Source organism: Coenobita brevimanus, chromosome 97, assembly GCF_032717465.1.
Source record: "Coenobita brevimanus isolate Jiangsu-jjx chromosome 97, ASM3271746v2, whole genome shotgun sequence".
Lineage (NCBI taxonomy): Eukaryota > Metazoa > Arthropoda > Malacostraca > Decapoda > Coenobitidae > Coenobita > Coenobita brevimanus.
Window position 1 is genome coordinate 11997971 of NC_137050.1, and position 23580 is coordinate 12021550.

Consider the following 23580-nt stretch of genomic DNA (forward strand, 5'->3'; position numbering starts at 1 on the left):
GAACAAGACTGTCTATAATTCACGTGCTGGGCGATGGTCCCCAAATTTTTACAGCAACACAAACAGAAAAAGAGGTAGAGGTAAAGAGTCTGGACACTTTACTCTCACCTTTGATCGTCGCCATTTACGCCACGCATGGAATACGTGGGTAATTGGGTAATATTCTTGTTCCTTTTATGTTAAAACGCAGGGGAAAGGCAGCCACAGTACGGTGCAGGAAACAAAGCAATTTATATCACTGTCAAGGCTAAACTATCCTGACTGACTGTACTCCACCACACACACACACACACACACACACACACACACACACACACACACACACACGTAACAGATAACGAACCGTGAGTTTGTGTCACTGTTAATCCTTCCACTGGTTTTGTTACACTCAGGCCTTCTATTCTGACTACCTCCACACTATTTTCGCTAACTTAAACACTACCTTCTAAACCATGGCCGGGTTATGAAGTTATTCATCACTTCAACACGACTACATCTTTAACAATTTCATTATTGTTACTGCCAGACGATTTTATTCAGCTTTGATGAGCCCTCTAGTAGTGAAGGAGTTAATTAGTTTTGTAATCAGTTATTTCACTACAAGAGATCTCCTCAAAACTGAATGAAACCATGTAACAAGAGCAAATATTTAATACAAAAAACTTTACTTACACCTGGCATGGCATTTGATGGAGCATTTTAAAAGGAAGAGGAGTGAAGAGAAACAATTAATCCTTTCAGTAAAATAACCAGTTTTGTGTAGTATTCTTGCTACCGACAGCCTATTTTATTCAGTTTACGAACGACCCTCATGGCGCAGGAATTAGAAATATCTCCATCAAGTGGTTATATAGAGGTGGGGAGAGGCAGGACGAGAACTTAGTGGTGAGAAGGAAGATGTTGGGATGGAAGGAAGGGTGGTGGTGGAGAAGGAATGGTAGGGAATATTGGAGACGGAGATGACAGAGGAAGAGATGGTGGGCAGGAAATGGATGATAGTACAGAAGGGAAGGCGTGGTCGTGGTAGAGAGGGTGGGTAGTGGCGGAGGTAGTGAAAAGGATGACGATGGCTGTAGAGGTGGTGGTGGTGGCTGTAAATGCTATGGGGAGGAAGGAATGGTGATGGTGGTGGTGAAAAGGTTGACGAAGGTTGTAGCGGCGGTGGTGGTGGTGGAGGTGGCTGTAAATGCTGTGGAGAGGAAGGCACAGTGGTGGTGGTGGTGATGAAAAGAATGACGATGGCTGTAGTGGTGATGGCGATTGTAAATTTTGTGGGAAGGAAGGCATGGTGGTGGTGGTGGTGGTGGTGGTGCCGGTGCCGGTGCCGGCGGTGTTAGAGTTGGTGGAAGTGGAGGTGGTGGGAGAGATAAGTGGTGGTGGTGACAGAACAGTAGGTGGAATGGTGAAAGGGCTGGTGGAGGTGGGAGTGTGGAAAGGAAAGTGGTAAGAAAAGCATGGACATGGTGATGGCAATGGTGATATTTGATGGTGAAAAGGACAGAGCTGGTGACAGAGGCTGGGGGAAGCAGGGGATTAAAGCGACTGGGGGGGGGGTGATAGGCGGTCTTGAACTAAATGACAAGGAGGGGGTGTGGTGGTAATGTGTGGTGACGGTGAAGAGAAGATGGTACAGGCGGGAAGGTGGTGGGGGAGGAGGGGACTGGTGAGGGACACTGATATGTTCAGCATCTTCAATCCCCCTTCCACAAACACAAACACACACACTATTCAAGTGAATTCTTTTTACTTTGCTTCAATATTACTGAATCTCAGTTGCCGACCATGCTTATAGTCGAGTATACCAACCGCATCAACACATGGCGCCAAGCTACCATTTGCCAATTCATGCCCACTGATATGGCAATATGCTTTGAATATCTCATTCATGACATACGCAATAGCATTTGAGGCCACATAAATGCCGCGGTGATGAGCCTTGTGAAACAGCAGGAAGAACTGTTTAAAGAATCTTCACTCTCAAACTGTTCCTTGCAACAGATGATGAGATCAAGGTTCTGTTGTTTACATCACATTACCTACTACAACTAACCATGTGACTTGTAGATAGTCAAAATAACTTAACATACTGGAAAAAGACACTCTTATCAACCAAGCACTAACTAAACCCCATTAGTCCGAGGTGTCTCTAAAGCTGAATAAAATCATGGTGGTGAAGGTGATGACATATGGCCACGCCGCCAGTGGTGAGGTAGGTTGATAATGTGATGTGATGTGACAGACGGAGGGGGGGCCATGCGGTGGGGGTGTTGCGGCGGCCACTGGTCAAGTTGATCACCGCCCTTCACGCACACCTCCAGGCCTGCGGGTTACGCCTCCATGCTCTCACTATCAAGTACCAGTCTCTCTCTCTCTCTCTCTCTCTCTCTCTCTCTCTAAAACACTCACGCGCCCGGAATGGTTCTGTTTCTGCTCCAAGCTTTTATATTCATCACGGCCCCCGCTTCCAACAGCTAAATCTATGCCTGCTTTGTGCTAACGTCAATCACAACCAATTATAAAAACAACTGCTTCATGCCGACAATCAAAATCGATCATGAAAACCTGTTTCTCACTGGCTGATACAAAGACAAGTTATAGAGTATTGTCTGGATGACTACCGGTATTTTTAGATCTAGTAAATTTTTCTCATAGAAACAGTAAATTCCAACACATAATTAACGGAAGAAAGAAAAAAAAGGAGGCTTTCATGTTAACCCCCCCTCCTCTCTCTCTCTCTCTCTCTCTCTCTCTCTCTCTCTCTCAAAGTGGTCGAGAGTCTGTCTCGGCCTTGTGCGATGCTGTCACACGATTTCATTCTTTCCTCATTTTTATCATATGCAGGTAAACTGAGAATGCTAATCAGTAATGCGTCAATACGCAATCAAGGTCTTAAATACTGCTTCCACATGAAAAAGAATAAAATTAAAGATGGTTCTACGATAAACATGAGCGCACCAAGATGCTGTACTCGTGTCACTGATGAATATGTTACAATGGTATCAACACCAGCATGGAATGTAGAACAAATGAATTAGATCGCACCTAATCCGATATACATACAGCTGTTTGTTAAATTGCGTGCTCTCATAATGTTAGGGTACAGTGTATATAGTACTATATATATATATATATATATATATATATATATATATATATATATATATATATATATATATATATATATTTATATATATATATATATATATATATACCGGTCCACACACACACACACACACGGAGAGAGAGAGAGAGAGAGAGAGAGAGAGAGAGAGAGAGAGAGAAATGCTTACAGAGCCAGTTAACCCATTTGCGTCCTCGGTGCAGGACGGAGCTGGGCAATTTTAAAAGTTAATAAAGGGGGGAACCATGGGGTAGGGACCTGAGCTTCCCGACTGTCAGCCGATTGGCGGAGGGCGGTACGCCTAGTATCCTTCCAGCACAATCCCTCACATAGGAACCATGGGAACTAATGGGTTAATACTAGCTTGTGTGCCTAATGGTGATGCTTGATTAGGCTACACAGCGTCATGAGGTCCTCCCGGGTAGCGATATCTACACCGTCCAGTTCACTAATACATTCATTCATGACAACAGTTCACAGAAGCGAGAAACTATTAAGCTTTGCATAAATTATGTCAGGTAACACAGATATACTATAGACAACAGCATATACATTTTTTTTAATTCAGATATTTCACCTTTACTCTCAAAAAATAGCTTTTCTGTGTCGGTAATGGACAAGGCATGTACAGTACACACGTATACAAAATTTTACATAAATCAATGACTCGGTACTGGGCAAGGCACGTGCACACGTGTAAAGAATCTTACTTAAATCAATGAGTTATTACAAAAATATATCGTACGTAGTCCAAAAATTTGGGAGTAAAAAACAAAAGGAAAAAATGAACGGCCACAGCAGCAGAAAAACAATATATGCACGTTGTGGAGTCATTCTATTTTACGTATGTAACACATGCAATAACATCGAGCGAGAACGAGAGTGAAAGGAAGGAGGGAATCTGTGTCGGCCATTTTCACCGCCCCTGACCACCGGTGGGAGGCGACCTTGCTCTCCTCGACAATTTTAAGCGGGAAAAACAATTGGGAGTAAGACATTGAGCCGTCTTTTCGTTGGAAAAGGGGACTTCGTATCGCCTCTTTTTCAGCAATTTATTTTGCATATTGCACCTCAGTATTCTCTTGTGTGATATATACAACTTTTTATCATTGACGCACATCGCATCAATAACATACTAGTGGTTATTAAGGTGTCTGATTCAACTAAAAAAAACTGCAGAAGAGGTGCTGCGAACTCTCCCAAACAGATGAAATCACGACCCAGTATTGTGCTCGTTTCCCCTCATTCTCTCGCTCCGTTTACACTCCTTCACCTGTAAGAAGACAGATCGACAGCAAGCACGAGGAAAGACTTGTAGAAATAAGAGCAGAACGAGCATAATTTATCATACCATTCTCACTCAGTTCTTTCATCTCTCTCCCACTGTATACACTCCATGAACCTACAATCAGTGAGATCGGGTGTATACACGAGAAAAGATTGGCAAAAAATAAAAAAAAGAAGCATACAGACAACTCCATCCACCGATAATGTCCCTAGTGTTGCGGTGGGTGGGCGTTACGGTATAGGGTATCTGATCCTCCTGCTAGAGTGTTGGATTCTCTATGGATGTAGGCCACGCTCATTAAACTTCGCATGATATTTACAGCTTTGTTTTAATACTGTGAATCAGTGAGGGAAATATGATGACTTGAAAGGTTACAAAATACGGAACGAATGCTGGGAAGAAATGGGAGGAAAAGCAAAGGAGGTGGAAGGACGGAAGAAAAGGGAGAGCAGTTTAACTGAAGTTGCTGACTGAGGGAAATACGGTGGGTGGTGAAGGGAAGGAAAGAAGAGGGGAATAAATATTGAAAAAAAAAAAAAAAATGGAAGAGAAGGTAAAAAGGAAAAACTTTAAGAAACAAAAATAAAAAGATGAATACATGAAAAGGACGAAAAAATGTTGAAGGAAGGAGAAAGAGGAACATAAAGGAAAAATATATGGAGAGAGAGAGAGAGAGAGAGAGAGAGAGTGGGGTTCCCCTACATGTTAGAGGCTCAATTACATACCTTCCTCAACCATAACCACCACCCTCTCTCTCTCTATCTCATATATATATATATATATATATATATATATATATATATATATATATATATATATATATATATATATAACATCTAAGAAATATTTATACGGTATATATATTTCATGTACGTACGATGTATGTATGCATATAAAACATGCGTACTAGGCTGATAGTTAAGCAGAACCTTCTTGTTCCTCTTTCTGGATCTTTCCCAACCCATGTATTAACGGGACGCAATTGTGAGATGAAGATTGATGATGATGACGATGACGATGATGATGATGATAATGATGATGATGATTTACGCAAGTTTTTCGTAAACGAAGGCCAAAATTCAGGTCCATTTGTCAGTGTTTTACATTTGTAAACTAAGGAGTCATGGGAACAGACCCACCAAAATTATACAGCTCCTTCACCCTACACTGCAGCAACAGGGTCTGCAAGTCATCCAAATCCTAACAGACTACAGTATATACAGGCTTACCACCAAATTCATATTTAGCAACCAACAACAAGAACAACAACCATCCTCGTTCTCACCATCCTTACTTCCACCATGGCACAAGTGAGGTGGGTAAGATTCAGAAAAACAAAAGAGCCGCACAAGAGTGAAACAATCGCCAGTGCCATGTGAAGGAAGCCAAACAAGCATTCAAGCCTTCGAAAAGTAGGCTGCAAAGTATATGCCCACCAAAGAAGTACAAATAAATTATCCTATAATTGAAATATACCACTATAAATATCTATGAATAAAAAATTAATAATCTTTTTGTTTAATGCTACCACCTAGCTACTAATGGACGGCATGGGTTATACTCGTAAGACAAATCAAGAGCTAAGGTAATACCGGTATGAAAATATAACTTCCTTAAAAATGTATTTATTACTTGTGACAGGAAAAATGGACGTGAGTAAAATACTATACTCAATTTACTTTAATTAGGCCAAAAACTGCCGTCTCTCCATCTTGAACGCTGAAATGTACCAAGAGATTAACAGCAGAATATGGTATTCATCAGGAAGAAGTGCTAAGGAAAGGATGTAGAGTCCCATCACTGTCTTATTCTGCCAGCGAGTTTCGTGAAATAAGCTGCAAATGGAAGAAAATCTGGGCAAAGCTAAGATGAAATGAGTATAGTTAATCATTCTTATTAGCCCATATAGCAAAGATTGTCTTGACTGTTAAGACAATGAAGCTGAGAGAGAGAGAGAGAGAGAGAGAGGATATGAGCCTCTGCACTGGTTCCTCACTTTCAGAGGTGACTGGTGAAGGTGATAAAGAGTACCTCTAAAATGATATTATTTTGTAAGCTGCTCACTGTAATATCTATCCTGTTTTCTTAAATAATAAAGAAGGAACCAAATGCTGCCAGACTGTCAAAACCGTCCATTCTAAAGACAGTCAAAAGGGCGTCAGATTCAAGGTGCATTCAATTCCCGATGAGCAGTGACTAGTGCAACAGCGACAATAAAGCATTAACGGGAAAAAGACAAAAAAGCTGAAGGTAGTGAGAGGACAGGAGCTGATCAGCCTTTGATTTCACCCTGTTTTATAATGCACAAGCGACCCAAAAATTGTCAATCGTCCTCCTACACAATATTTTCACCACTTCCAGGTCAATGAAAAAATAGTAAAAGTAAACACGAGAAATCATTACCAACGAAAGATTTTCTGTTTCGTTACCTTTCTTTTTCATCATACCTATCCAATCAATCAATCTTGTATTTCATTCGCAATTCTTATAAGTCCTTCCAATGTTTCTGTACATATTCGAAGTTCCCTCCCCCCCTAAGCAAAGGTATTTCAGTTCATATTAATACAGGTCGGTCTGATATTCCTCTGACAAACTTGTTTCTTAGGACAATTCAAGGTCTGCTGTTATCCTCACCAGAGCACGCTGCAGCTCTACTGTGAATTTGGAATGTGGAGGAGCTGGACTGGAGTAAAAGAAATTGATACGAAGAGCTGGAAAGGAAGAGACAGATGGAATGAGGAAGATGAGAAGGATAGAAGTTTTGGTGAAGAAAAGAAGAAAAGAAGGTTTGCTGAAGAAGAGGAAGATTAAAATATGGAGGAAGCCATGAAGAAAAAGAGGAGCAGGAGGAGGAGGAGGAGGAAGAAGAGGCTTGGTGATCAAGAGATAAGGAGAGGATGCAGAAAAAGGGGGAAGGTAAGACGAGAAGGAAGAGAAAGAGGTGAAGAGATTTGGAGACGAGGGGGTGGAAGCTTACGCAGGAGGAGCGGAAAGACAGAAAACCACAGCAAGAAGAGCAGAAGGGGGTTTGGAATGTAAAAGAGGAAGAAGTTAAGAGAAGGAAGGGAAATTAGGAACTGGAAGCAGGTACACAGTAGCCTAATGACGAAAAAGACCCACAGCTGAAAAGAAATTATGAAAGATCCCAAGAAGAGGGAGAGTAGAAGAGAGGCAGGCGAAGAAAGTAAGGCAAGGTGAGGTGAGGCGAAGAGATGAGAGGTGAGGAGGAGAGAAAAAATTAAAAAGCGATGAAGAGAGGGGAGGGGAAAGGAGAGGAGAGACACGGTAATGAAAAATAAGAGGCAGGGGGACGAGGGAAGCGCAAGAGAACGATGCGAATCACAGGAAATTATGAAGGTGGAAGGAAATGAAAAAACAGAAGGAAGTCTAGAAAAAACGAAATTATGAAGGCTCCCAAGAAGAGGAAGAGTAGAAGAGAGAAACAGATAATGACAGAGGGGAAGGTAGAAGAAAATGAGGAATCAAAACGAAAAACCAAAAGATGTATACAAAATTCCAAGAAAAAAGATAAGTAACAAAACATACGAAGAGGAAGAAATATGGAGAGGGAAATAATAGAGAGGGGGGGGGCAAGGAATTAAAGCCAACCCCCACCTTCCCCTTTCTCCCTAACCTCCTCCCTACTAAGCCTGTGCCAGTATTCATAAAAATACCTAAGCTCAACTAGAATATAAGACTGATTGTTAATATATCCACTCACATACCAACCAGACACTTCACAAGCAAAGGATTGCGAATATTAAAGTGAAAAATACACGACATCAAGAGGCCTGATGATAATTCTTTACTGCCACGGAAAATTTTATCTGTACAATTGGCTACGATCTTTTATGAATACTTCCCGAGGACCTCTTGGCACTACGGGGTCACAGAAGGGGGGAGAGGTGGTCAGAGGTCACGCTAGGGCATCTTGTAACATCAATCCCCCTCACCCTCCCCATTCTTAGTCTTCGCTTCACCTCTATTCGTCCATATATCCTTTTTCCCCCCTCTTCCCCTTTCCTCCTTTAACACATTCTACTCCCTCTCCTCTCCCCTCCCTCGTCCATTCACTTTTGCCCTCCCCCCCTTCCCGTTCTTTTATCCGCCCTTCCCCCTCCTCTCTTCTCATCTGACCTTCTTCAATCATCCTTTCCTCCTCCTCTTCTCCCTATCTCCATCCTCCCCCCTAATGACCTTGACCCCCGGGGCACATTTTTTTGCCCACCAAGCATCCGGCAACATAAAAAGAAAAAAAAAGAAAAAACAAAACAAAAAAATGAACGCGTCTTCCTGCTGGGTCGCGTGTTGGAGGCTCACATTCGACTAGGCTAGCTTGCCCTCCAACTCTCACCTAAAGATTTTTTTTTAAACCCTCTCGTAATGAAAAGGTTAATAATATCTTCCCAGTATCCCTACAGTCCAATGTACGACATTTTACTGGTGCTTCCGCCAGACGATTTTATTAATCTTAAAGGAGATAGAACCTCCATCGTACCTAAAGACTAATTGGTCTGTACTCGTACCTAATGGGCTCAAAAAAGTCCTCATTAACTCTTACACGACGATGACTTTGGACTTGCTACCGCCAGACTCTTACAGTCACCTCTGGATGGTTCTCTTGTAGTTAAGGAGCCGGAAACAGTCATTTAATATCTTCAGTATCATATACATTTTTTTTTTTTTTTTTTTACCATCATACGATGTTTTCTCAGGAAGGATCTCTCACAGTCATGAAGTTAGGATGGCAACCCTAATGACTTCAGTACAATTTACCATTCAAGTACTGCCAACACCAGACGATTATATATATGTATTTACTCAACTGGATAGAGAGAGATTCCCATGACCCATATCCCCCTCATTACGATTAGTTTTTATGCTACAGTATTCTTTTCATCACAAGACGATTTTATCCAGCAATGGAAATATAGCTGAGGAAAATATCGCTCCACATTTTAGTCGAACAATTACTAAATTCTTACTTGATATTTTGAAAACTTTGTTGGGTTCCGTACAGCACCTCACTGTTTACCAAAAGTAATTGTTCACTGCCTTGCTATTTACAGTATTTATCATTATAGCGAAGACCACCTCTGATGTTCTGAACTGTATCTCTCGTTGTGTAGGGGCTGGAGGTTAGGGACTGGATGAACTTGTAGATTCGTTTTCCCCTTCCACCAAGGCACAGTATTATTTTGCTGAGTACTTCTGGTCACTAAGAAGATGTACTGTACATCCCATAATCTCTCTCTCTCTCTCTCTCTGCCTTGACTAAACAGGGTCAAACGTCAAACACAGTATTCATGCACAAGGTAACTGTTGTATGCGTGTTGAAGGTCCCCGCTATAAACTACACAGGTAGTAACCTTTCCACTCTTTGAGGCACACCTGGGAACTTCATATGTTTTAGCGCCAGACGATTTTTTCCAACTAAGGGAAGTTAGGGAGCCCTCTCCCACTGACAGTTAGGCTGCAAGCCCAGCAGGTCTAGGGGACTTCCAATCGTTTCCCACGAGACTCCTGTCGCAATTGTGTTCACATATTATCCCTCTCGCTGCCATGGCTGAACGTTTAGTATTCAGTTCTTGCTAATGCCAGGCAATTTAATTCCACTTTCAGTTTCCAGGTGCACTTCAAAAGTTTGTCAAGAAACATGCATATACAAGCTTTGTGATAATTTTAATGCCATGTTTTGTGGACGCCCACCTTCAGACTCAATAACACTGGTGTCTGAATGGGTGTGGAGGAAGTTAGAAATACGGTCTACTCTTCCAGCGGTTGTGGTAGAGCAATGGCCAACGATTGGGGGTGGTGGCTGGCATGAGCTGCGTTGGATTACCCGGGGCGGTAAAGCCGGTCCAAAAACTATAACCAACGCAATGCCAAGACCAATCCTCTAAAAACACGGCCTTGTTCCAATGAACTGTGTTAACACGAATAAAAATGAAAAAACTGAAGAGTGAAAGACGAAATCAAAGCCGTCGCACAAAAGGAAGAAAAGAACCTCGTCAAAGTAGGCTCTACAGGCCTTTCAAAATCCGCGTAGCCATTTGGATTATGGGTTCGGTTACAAAAACCTAGACAAGAGACTCTAGCGTTAACCACAATAAAATCCGGTAAGTAAGGTATTTCACTCCAAAGGGTTAATGTCCATGCCAGCTAACCTCCGCTCTATACTTTCCTATCCATCTCCTCGTCACGACCACTAACCTCATCCTTCCCTTCCCTTCATTTCCCGCCTCTCCCATTTCACCTCCGCCATTCACTGCCATCTTCCATCATCATCTCATCCTCACCTCCTCTCCAGTCAGCCATTAATAACCCAACCTGACTTAATAATCGCTGAGGCGCTATCCTTTCTCTCGAATAACAGCTATCGTTAAATTACATTACGGAAGCGTAGTATTTTGCAGTTGTTAGTAGTAGTGAAACCTCCTGCTACCCATACACAATGTCATGTGTTATGCTATACTGTGTTTTGATGTGTTATACTCTCCTGAGATATAATTTACTATCATTTTTTCTTTTTACCTTGTACTACGAGTATTATCACCAAGCCATAGTATCTCCTACCACACGACACTCTATCTTGTCAGTTATCATCATTAGCTATCATGTTGCTGTTATTATTTCATAATCACGTTATCCAGCTCTACTACTGGTTATCATGTTACTCAGCGTTGTTTACTGTTGCCCAGCGTTACTGCTTTATGTTGGTGCTGGAAAGGGACGCCTTCGCGCAGCAGGGGAGAAAAAAAAAAAAAAAAAAAAGGCTTCATTGCTCGATTATACAAACATATCTCGGTTTCTCTTCCAATTCCCTTAAAGAAGGATGGTGAACTGCGGGTGACAAGTAACTTCATCCTGTAGTTCACCAGGTTCTCCTTCACAGAAGCCTGTACCTGGCTCACAAGAATAATATATTACCCTGCAGTATTTTGTTACCAGGTTACTCTGAGTTCTTACGTTTCCCAGAAGGATTTTTTTCAACGTCCCTTCTTGGCGTTGTTCTCGTTCTTCTTGCCTATGCTCGTAGTCATATCCTTACGTCTTTATTTCATGGCCGACTGGCCTGAAAATTCCTATGTAAGTACCTGGGTTTGGTATCTGGAGATTCCTTTCCCAAATTTTCGACCTGGGTCTTTAACATGATTTTATAGCTCCCAAAATTGTAACACGACGGGCTCGGATCCATCAGACGCCAAAACACTCATCCCAGTTAAGACACGAACGCTGTTTGGTTTCAAACGCAGATATTATGGTACATGGCGAGTTTGCTTCAAACGTACCCACTAGTCTGTTCTGTCATTCCTTCTTGATATGAGTCACCAGTATAATATACCGAAAAGAAATAAAATTTGTAAAGTGTTATACATTTCCTTACACATGTTGCCTATAAGTATCACTGTTTTCTTATTCTGACCATGAATTATTATAACTGTATTTCATCATTATGCTACCAAGCATGATGTGACCATCCCTGACCAACTAATTTAGGCATCTGGTCATCCTCATCTTTGAGCCTCATGTTTCCTCCCGCTTCAGCCAGCAAACCAACCTAACCTACTTTAATGTAACCTTACCAACCTAACTTATTTTAACCTACTCTAACCTTGCTTTACCCTACCTAACCTTACCTTGGCGTCTGGTCATCGTTATCCTTGAGCCTAAGGTCCCCTCCGGCCTCAGCCAGCAACCTAAGGACCCGCCTGGATCCCCGGTATGCTGCAGCGTGTACCGGTGTGGCGCCCTTCACGCCGCACCGCCGGTCAGGGTTGGCACCCAGACGCAGCAGCAGCGACACCACCTCGTTGTCCCCGCCGAAGGAAGCGCAGAACAGTGGCGTCTGGCCGTGGGTGTTGACGCTTTCGATATGCACGCCTGAAACACAAATAGTCACGATGTTAATGCAAGAAACATACGCAAACAAGTGCTAAAACAAATGCACATATAATTTTTATAAATAAAAGAATGTAACATAGTAAACTAATAAAACACAGCATCAAAACTTTCGTATTCCTAGAAATTAACTATTAAAAAAAGGTGACGAACATCCTTCATTTCCGAAAATATCTAACGGTAACCACGAATCCCATTTCTCCCCCTTCAGAGTGTAGGGACCCGAGGCTTGGCAAGTGTAGTCCCGTAGCCCACATTTTTCTTCGGTTCTATGGACGACCTGTTGTAGGGATGATAATGATGATGAAGAAGAAAGCCATTTTTAACAAAACACTTTAATAATCAGTCGGACTAAATTCATCTCTGAGGATACCAAGAATGAAGTAAAAAAAAAAAAAAATGGAGTGAAGAGACTAAACACTCGAACGAATGAAAACTATGAAATATGTTGAATTAAAGCTTCCATTGCGATGCCGCTTTTTTTTTTTTTTTTACTTCATGTTAACTACAGAAATGTTAATATAGCTGTAGAATTATGCTACCTGGTGCAGATGCCTTCAACACAGGTGCCACGTCCTACAGCATAGTTCACCTCTGACCTCTGCTGACCCCTTATAAGGTGGGAGAGAAGGGAAAAATGAGCAAGGGACAGGAAATGAGGGAGTGGCATAAGTGTGTGAATTAGGAGAGAGAGAGAGAGAGAGAGAGAGAGAGAGAGAGAGAGAGAGAGAGAGAGAGAGAGAGAGAGAGAGAGAGAGAGAGAGAGAGAAATTCATAATATAGCGACACTGATTAAAACACTGCTAAATATGTACAGCGATAAGAGGAAATTTACATATCCTCGCCTTAAGAAATCTCTCTCTCTCTCTCCTTCCTTTCATCTTTCTCCTCCTTCATCAAGCAGGAAGAAGGAAGTTGCAATAGGAGGTGAGTAAATTATCATAGTAATTATTAGCAAGCAGGAAGAATGATGATGATGATGATGATGATGAAGAGGAGGAGGAGAAGGAAAAGGAGGAGGAGGAGGAGGAGGAGGAGGAGGCATATATGTCCAGAGGTAGAATAATAAAGATGATAGGAAGAAGTGGAAAAGAAGAATAAAAAGAGGTGACGAAGAAGAAGAGGTTAGAAAGAAAGACAAGAGAAGAAGAAAGAAGGAAAGGGGGCAGGAGGAATGAAGAGGGGAAAAAGGAAAGAGAAGAAAGATGAAAAGAGGAAAACGAAGATGTGGGGGAAGAAGAAAGAGGAAAAGGAAGAGAAGCGGAGCAAGAATAATGTCTAAATTTTGCCCGTTTCGAGGTCGATTTATTTAGCACTACTGTACTTCGCCCCAGACGGAAACTGTTAATGTATCCAAATAAGGCGTAGTCCACAGTAACACCGAACAAGGACCGGGTGCAAGCGGGGTAGCCACTGCCAGATACTTACCACGGGAACTCGAACCCACACACAGCCTTTCATACATCGAGTTCTAAACTAACTCAGCCACCACCTCCCCCCAGGAAGGAAAAGAGGACAACATGAAGAAAAACGCACAGCAAATGGAAGAAAATGAGGAGAAAGAAGAAACGAGAAAGAGGGAGGGTAGAAAAATATGCAGGCAGGAAGAAAAATATGATAAGACCAAGACAGGACCACCACCACTACCAGCATCACGTCATCCACACACAGACACGCCCTTCCTTATGTATAAATTATCCTGTCATAGCGATAATATCCCACACTCCTCCCTCCAGCCCTGTTATCACAATTGATCTCCACTATCTATATCCCTTTGTTGTTAGTCTACTGGTGTTACTTTTTCTTTGTTTTACTGTAACAGGTTTTTAGAATGATTTACCAATATCTGCCTTGTTGGCGGCTATTATAATATAAAAAACGATAACAATTCAAAATGTTTGCTTAACGATGACATCACAAACTCCAATCAATAGCAGAACGATAGCTAGTTAACGTCATGGCTGAAGCGTCTTAATCATGACGCCAGTTCCACTGTACGTCGTTAAAGTTAATTAATATGCTTATACAGATTAACTATTCCAACACACTCAGCTCACTTCTCTTATTCATAATTCCATTATCTTTCAGAATTCGTCTCACCTTCTTCCTTACTCCGCTTCCCTCCTTCCCACCCCCTCTCCATACCCTGTTTCCCGTCTTCCTTCCTATCCCTACCCTCTTTTATTGCATCACCCCCTGCTCTCCTCATCTCTCACTCATTCCTTATGAGCACTGCTCCCTTCCTCCCTCCACTCCCAACTGTTTTCCCCTTCCCCCTCCCACCCTGCTGCTCTCTTCCTTCCCCCTCCTAACCTGCCGCTGCTCTCTTCCTTCCCACTCTTACCCTGGTTTCCCTCCGTTCTCTCTATCGCTACCCTGTACTTCTCCCCCTCTCCTCCTCCTCATCTTATTTCCCTCTCCCTCCCCACCCTATTATCCTCCAATTCCTTTCCTCCTACCCAATATTCCACTACCATCCCTCCACCACTACCCTGTTTCCCTAATCCCTCTCTATCTCCATACCTAACTTATAGCCTTTTTTTCCCTTCCCGTCATCCCTGCCCTATTTCCTCCCTTTCCCCTCCCGTTCTCCACTCCTATTTTTTCTCCCTCCTCTCCTTCGCTATGTTTTCTCCCCCCTCCCTGCTGATCCTATATCCCCCCCTCCCTGCTGATCTTATATCCCCCCTCCCTGCTGATCCTATATCCCCCCTCCCTGCTGATCCTATATCCCCCCTCCCTGCTGATCCTATATCCCCCCTCCCTGCTGATCCTATATCCCCCCTCCCTGCTTCTGTCTTATAACTCTTTGTCCTCCCTCCGTATTTTCCTCCCCCTCCCTCCGTATTTTCCTCCCCCTCCCTCCCTCTCTACTATATTTTCCTCCTCTTTTGCTACCCAATGATCTTTTCTCTTCTCTCCTCCCTCCCTGTTTTTCTCCTATTCCCTTCCTTCAAGCTCTATTTCCCTTCCCCTCTTCCCTTTTTCTTTTCCAGCACCTTCCTTCCTACCATACCCTATTTCCCCCTCCATCCCTCCATTTCCCCTCCCCCACCCCCCCTTCCTCCAAGGTGAGAGAAGCAATTTACACTGATAATTAATGGCAGTATTTTTTTTTTTATCCATCACAATTTTATCTCGCTGCCTTTTTTTAAACCCTGGTGGCCTTGGGGTATGATCTTTATTGTCGCCTCTTCCTCCACACTAATTAATCACATCTCACTTCCTTCACACTTTTTTCACCTCTTGCAGCTCTCATCGTTGTCATCATCTTTCTCTTCTCTCTTGTCACCTCTTCCTCTTGTCTACTGTTTTCTTACTAACTGTTTTATAGCCTCATCTTTCATCAACATTTTTCTTATATATATATAGAGAGAGACAGGAAGGAATACCACGGTTCTAAATTTTGGTATTCTTTACCTCCTCCCTCTCCCCCCACAAAAAAAAAAAAAAAAAAAAGTGCAAAAATAGTCAGATTCATGATTAGTTCACCGCAACATACCTGGACACACTGTATTTACAATCACTTTGCAGCTGAAAAGAAGAATGAGGAACACTTTCAGAGTTCACCAGTTACAGATACTAAAGACAGCACAAGTTGACTCTCTCTCTCTCTCTCTCTCTCTCCCTTTTCCAATGCCCTCCTCCCCCTCCTCATGGGCGTGCATCTCGTCCCACCCTCCTGGTCCAGCAGACAAAGGACCTTCTGTAGGGAAATATTTCTAGGAACACATCCGGGATGGCAAGGACCAGATAAGATATATTTGATATAAAAATATAAAGGTGGGTGAATGGATTGATACATACCGGTGTGCATTCTTGGGCTTAGTGTTATAAACCGTATATATATATATATATATATATATATATATATATATATATATATATATATACCGTATATATATATATATATATATATATATATATATATATATATATATATATACCGTATATATATATATATGTATGTATATATATATATATATATATATATATATATATATATATATATATATATATATATATATATATATATATATATATATATATATATATATATATATATATATATATATATATATATATATATATATATATATATATATACCGTATATATATATATATATATATATATATATACCGTATATATATAAATAAATATATATATATATATATATATATATATATATATATACCGTATATATATAAATAAATATATATATATATATATATATATATATATATATATATATATATATATATATATATATACCGTATATATATAAATAAATATATATATATATATATATATAAATATATATATATATATATATATATATATATATATATATATATATATATATATATATATATATATATATGTGTGTGTGTGTGTGAGTGTGTAAATATATATATATATATATATATATATATATATATATATATATATATATATATATATACATATATATATATATATATATATATATATATATATATATATATATATGTGTGTGTGTGTGTGTGTGTGTGTGTGTGTAAATATATATATATGTATGAGTGTGTGTGTGTGTGTGTGTGTGTGTGTGTGTGTGTGTGTGTGTGTGTGTGTTTATACATGTATATACCGGTACGTACGTATGTATACGTGTGCTCTAAAAACATAAGAAGACACGGCTGGTAAATTAACAGCGCCACATACAGACGCAGACAGACAAACAGATACCGTACTGGTAACGAGACGGTGACACTTGTGGATACATTTCATGAGGTACCATAAATTCTATGCACATCTAAACTGCAGAAATCTACGGATAAATACAAGAAAATCTGTCCGACATTTACACAATGTTCACGTGCAAAAGAAACACAAAACTCCACGTTCATGCAAAGACCCAAGATCCACGTACACACAAAGATCCACGTACATACAATGTTCCACGTACACAGACAGATCCAAGTACAAACAAAGATCCACGTACAAAGATTTACGCACACACAGATCCACGTACACACAAACACGCACACGCCCAGGAAACTCGTTGCTCTCCTTCCGGTGCATTGTGGAAGGGAAGGGGGGAGGGGGAGGAAAAGGAGAGGGGGAGGAGGAGGGATAGGAGAAGGATTGGCGAAAAAGATAGACACATACAAGGGCGAAAGGGAGGCAGGCATGGGGAGCAAAGAAAACGATATGATGAGGGAGAGAAGGGGAAGATGAAGGGAGAAGGATGGAGAAAAAGGACGGACAGAGGAAAGGAGGAAGGAGAGGTGAGGGGAGGAGAAGAGATGAGAAAGTGTTGAGGAAGGAAGGGGCGGGAAGGAGAACGGGTGAGGCTGGAGAGCTAGGGAAAAGAAAAGGAAAGGGGGGGGGGGATGAGAGAAAAGGACAAAGATGGAAATGAGGAATGGAGATGAGGGGAGGGACAAAGAAATAAGGGAGACGGGGAATACCAGGTAAGCGAAAAAGGAGGAAATGATACAGCACAGACAGAAAGGGAGATGCTCAGTAATAGAAGGGACGCTACGAAGGCAGATACAGGATAGAGAAAAGGAAAGAGGATGGAAGGAGGAAAGGAAGGATGTAAAGAATCAAGGGACGGAAGGAAGGGAGGAAGAAAGAGGACGGAGGAAGGAAGGAAGGAAAGAAGTTGGGAAGCAAAGAAGGTCGAAAGGAAATGGAAGGATGGATGGAAAGATGGATGGATGGACGAATGGATGGAATGACGAGGAGGATGGAAGAATGGATGGAAGCAAGATGGAAGGATGGATGGATGAATGTACAGATGGATGGGTAGGTGGATGAATGGATAGGTGTATTGATGGATGGATGAAAGGATGGCTGGATCGATGGATGGATGGATGAATGGACTGACAGAAGAAAGGAAATGAATGGAAGGAGAGAGAGAGAGAGAGAGAGAGCGCACTACTGGTGGATGCCCTTTCAGGTACAGGGGTTGAGCAGCCACTGTCATGGGAATTTGCATACTGATGGTGCAGGTCTCTCTCCCTCTCTCTCTCTCTCTCGAACACACCAGAGCAAGCAAAAAACAAGAGACAAACATGTAATAAACACAAACACCCCCATTACACAGAAGTAAACATTCCCCCAAACACACAAAGCCCTCTACATGTCTGTCTTCCTTTCCTCCCTCACCATCTCTCTCTCTCTCTCCTATTCTTCTTCACCCTACTGCTCTCGTTCACACTCCACCCTGGATTTATGCTTTCTTGCACACACACACACACACACACACACACACACACACACACACACAACGTCCTACATCCATGTCGAAAGGAAGGAAGGGGGCGTGAGGTCACTGTCTCAGCCCGCGGGGAGAGAAGACAAGGGAGGGAGGGAGGAAGCAAGCTGGGAGGGGAGACAAGAGGGTAAGAGGCGAGAGAAAGGCAAGAAAGGGAAACATGAACGGGACAGAAGAGAGATGAAGAGGGAATAGGAAAGAAAGAATTAAGGGGAGTGTGAGGCAAGAAGGAAGGCGAGAAGAAGAAAGGGGAGATGGGAGAGGGGCAGCTGGGATTAGAAAAGCGGGGAGAGGAAGATGCCAGGCCAGTGAATGGTAGAAGGAGTTAGGGGCAGGGGAGAGTGAGAGGTGGGAGGGAGATGGACAATGAGGAAGGGGGAAGAAAAAGAATGAGGCAGAGGATGAGGGGAGTGAGGAGTGGGAAGACTGGGGGAGGGAAGGGGAGTGAGGAACAAGAAGTGCAAGGTGAGGGGAGTTGAAAGAAGGCAGAGGCTGGGGATGAACAGGCTGAGGGGAGTAGGAGTGGGGAGTGTGATGTGCACGTGAAGAAAGATGTACTGTACTGTGAGGGGGACCCGGGAGGAGTGAAGTACAGCGTGCAAGGGTAGAGTTGGGGGAAAGAAGGCGTACATTCAGTGGAGAGGCAAGAACAGAGTCTGTAAGGTGATGGGAAGACGACGAGAAGAGTACATACAGGGAAAGGGAGGGAAAATACGAGAGAGATAGAGGGGGGGGGGATACATGGAGCCAGGGAGAGAGAAGAGACAGTATATGCAACAAGGAGTGGAAAAGAATGTAAATATAGAGGAGAGGAAGATGAAGGTGTCAAATAAGGGGAGGAAGCAACGAGAAGTGCAGGGAGAGGAAATGCATGTCGTGATGGTGGTATGGGGTGATGGGGTGGATGGATGAACGAGGAAAGGAAGAAGGAAAAAAAAAAGTTGACAATTACCGTATTCGAGTCAATATTAGTCTATTCTTTTGGCTAAAATTACGACTCTCTCTCTCTCTCTGAATCACACCTCGACAATTTTTCATTATCGTGAAATATATACAAGTATACAAACATTAATACATACATACATAAAAACAATACATACTCTTTCTCACGACCACTTCAATTATTTTTCATTGTCTTTAACTACACACACACACACACACTTTATATATATATATATATATATATATATATATATATATATATATATATATATATATATATATATATATATATACAGTATATATATATATATATATATATATATATATATATATATATATATATATATATATATACATATACCGTACTGTATACATGAAAGCGGCCTGGATGAACAAAGGACTCATTTCAATAGGAAGGGTGGGATCCACAAATGGGAAAAGAATGTATACAGAAGTAGGAAAAGCTACAAATAGAATGCCCAGGGAAATAGGCCGCACCTCCATTCCCCCTCACTGAAGCTTTCAGAACTCCCGGCACCACCCCACAGGCGGAACCATTCACACGTAACCCATGTTTCATCTTTATTAACACATTCACCATAAGGACGCAGAGTTAACAGCTGCTGCCCGAGGACGCCTTATTTGCTACTTGCTATTTACTGACGATTCTACTTGAGTCATGACACGTTTCGAACTGAAGGGGTTAAATATAGCCGTCATTAACCACTTCACTGCAATGAAGCTCTCAGGGTGAATAAAACCACCTGGTAGCAAAATAAAGAAAAGACGTTTAGCGCCATCGAGCTGACTGGGTTTTAAATTCTGAAGCGTAGAATCAGACGACTTTATTTCAGATTGGAAAAAAAATTCAAACTGGGAGTCAAATATTGCCTTCATTAGTACTCTTCATACTACAGGATTTTCGCAATCGCAAAAAATTGTCTAAAACTGATAAGAATCTAAATAACAGGTCACCGTAATGAAAGCGTGTAACATGTGAGGCAGAACCATTGCGTCCACTGCCAAGTTAAAAAGGGATGCAGTCTTTGTCATGTGCGTCTCCTCAGGAAACATCTTCATCCATCCAGTTCTCGTTCATTAGCTGCATTCAGACAGCCAAATTACCCCTATCATTAAGAGAACTCTGTAGATGTGAGAAGAATAAAACAAGTCTCATCACAGTGCAGGCGTTGACATAATGCTTCTAAATCTGTCACTGCGAGAATCGGCCATTTCAAAGATGAAGAACAGTCGTCTGTGGCTGGTAAGAATGAAGTGATGTAAAAACTAGTACAGACTTTTTCTAATCCATTCAGTACGAGGTCCTGCGAGCTTCTTTCTACGGTGCAAAAAGTCGTCTGGACGTGACAAGAATAACGTAAAAATAGATTCGAACGTAGTGAAGAAGATATGGTAAGCCAAGTAAAATAAAATCGGTCACCAAACATGATATTATGAACACAATGTTACGTTTTGAATACATACAAACGTTTTAATCAAGGGGCACTCAGGATGGTAGGCCTTTCTTTTGTATTTTCTTGCTTCTGGATCCTGTATGCTTTCTTAATACGAGTTAAAATAGGACAACGACGACCACAACCACGACAATGAGGACGATGTGCATATATTCAGCTGAGTACACATGCACAAGTATAACGCGCGCGCGCGCACACACACACGCACGCACGCACGCACGCACGCACACACACACACACACACACACACACACACACACACACACACACACACATTCCCCTGTCTGACACTAGCAAACAGCGCGTCAAAGGCCAGCCAGGCACCATTCAGAGCTTTCAATGAGAATATGAAGGTATGTTTACATTCCCTCACCCCCCTTCCTCCCCTTCCCCCTCCAAACTCATACACTCTCCCTCCCTTCCACCCTGCTCGCTCACATTCACTTCCTCTCCTCTCCTCATCCAGATATGAGAATGAGGAAAATAGGAGAGATGAAAACCAAGAAAAAGGTGCAAGGAAAACCTGCCAAACACAGACGATGAACGCAGGCACTTATCGTCTTCAGCGCGATGACGTCATTTCCACTATACTTTTGTTTCCCCGAGACGATTTCATTGAACTCGAGAGACCTTCTACACTGAGAGGATTAGGCAGAGCCTCCATTAACCCCTTCCTAACTACGGTCCTGAACTGAAGAAAATGGTCTGATTAACGGAAAAAATAAATACGGTATGTATCAAATCCTCGAGTGGAAATAGATTAACCCTTTAGTGACCGCACCATGAAGGAATTCAAAAATATACACAAATATGCAAAAACCGATTAGTTTAGATCCATTTTATGATATTGAAACAAATTTTGTTTTTATACATATATATATTTTTGTTTTTTTATATGTTCCCAAAATGGGAACGTTGGGCACTTAGGGGATACATTTATGGTGTAAAATCTGTTTTACAAATTTTTTTCATTTTACTTAGGAAAATTTACAAACTAAAACCTTTTTTTTTAAGAATACATACAAAAATCCATCCATATAGCAAAATATATTGCAATTTTCATGAAATCAGGTGAATTTTGATAGCCAAAATATATGTGCTCTCATGTTCTTGTCAACGCTTTCATGTTCATGTCATTCATTTGTCGACTCATGTTCTTTTCTTATGAAATGCGACACTGCATTCCTTGTGAAGTCTTTTTTCGCACTTGATGCAGTGCAGACGCGTGTTTTTCTTGCATACATAGCATCTTCCTTGTGAGCATTGCTGAAGAAAGTGGTTTATTTCATCATATCTTACTGCCTTTGGCACAGTTGGTGTTGGCCCTCCTCTTCGTTTTCTAGATGTCTGAACCCTTACAAGAGTTCGAGCTATTTCACGCCTAAAATCTTTATGGGTTGCCTGACTTTGAGGATTTACATGCTGGTAAAATCTGAAGCTAGCTACAATGGAAAGATTCAGCAGTTGAGCGAAAAGGTTCCACCACCATTTCTTGGACCTTAGTCTTGGCCTGTAGCTTGAGAGCATTTTGTCACATACATCAACCCCACCCATGCCTTTATTATACTTACTGATCAGACATGGCTGAGACACAGTTTTCTTCCCATCCTTTTTCACCCATCTGGTTACCTTCTGGACTGGACTGACTCCGTAATAATTACTAGCAATTGTGACAACGCTGTTATCATTCCACCTAGCACATACGACTGTATCATCTGACCTGTAATCATATGACCCTCTCTCTGCCTTCCCAATATCCTTCTTAGACACTAGAGGGCAACTTCCTGTACGGTTGTCTCTGATAGTTCCACAGGCTCGAAATCCTTTTTGTGCAAGTTCAACCATCAATGCATGGCTGGTAAAAAAGTTGTCAAAAAATACAACATGATTATCCTTATTCACAATAGGTTGTAACATGTCCATTACCACTTGAGAACCCACAGGTAGCTTTCTACTTTCATCTTTGCCACAGTAGATCGAAAAGTTATAGGGGTAACCATCTGCACTGCACATCATCCACATCTTGTAACCAAATCTGACTGGTTTGTTTCTTATGAATTGCTTAGCAGAGTGATGTCCATGGTACGGAACCATTGATTCATCTATGCTTAGATATTCATGAAAAATACCATGTTTCTGACAATTATCACGGAGCATGTGAAGCAAGGGTAGAATCTTGGCCACCTTTGATTTCTCCAAATTATTATTATCAGCCACATGAAAGTGTCTCTTGATAGATTTGAACCTTTCCCTACTCATAGTTTTTGCAAATATAGGAATCTCTAAGTCTTCATTCGTTGACCAATAGTCATTTTCCGAGGGGACACTGTGATATCCACTTATTAGCAGTAAACCGAGAAACTTGTTCAGGTCTGAACACTGACTATTGTATACACAGCAACTTGCTGTTACACTGCTCCAATCTCTACAGATTTGATCCTGTTGCAAGAAACGCCTGAGATTAGCCAAACACGATCAAACATGCGGATGAGAAAATCAGGGTATCCAGCATACCTAACTGTCCAACGTTCCCATTTTGGGAACATTTTACAAAAACACTCACAGTGATATATATATATAAAGAATCAT

At 41.5% G+C, this 23580-nt stretch overlaps 1 protein-coding gene across 3 annotated transcripts in view; it reads right to left on the bottom strand.

Moving 5' to 3' along the window:
* LOC145413846 (uncharacterized) overlaps nt 1-23580 on the bottom strand; it is a 232670-nt gene that overhangs the window by 67790 nt on the left and 141300 nt on the right. For all 3 annotated transcript variants that reach the window (XM_080283512.1, XM_080283511.1, XM_080283513.1), the window contains exon 2: nt 12050-12293. In XM_080283512.1, coding sequence (XP_080139638.1) covers nt 12050-12293 — 244 coding nt within the window. The remainder of the gene's footprint in view (nt 1-12049; nt 12294-23580) is intronic.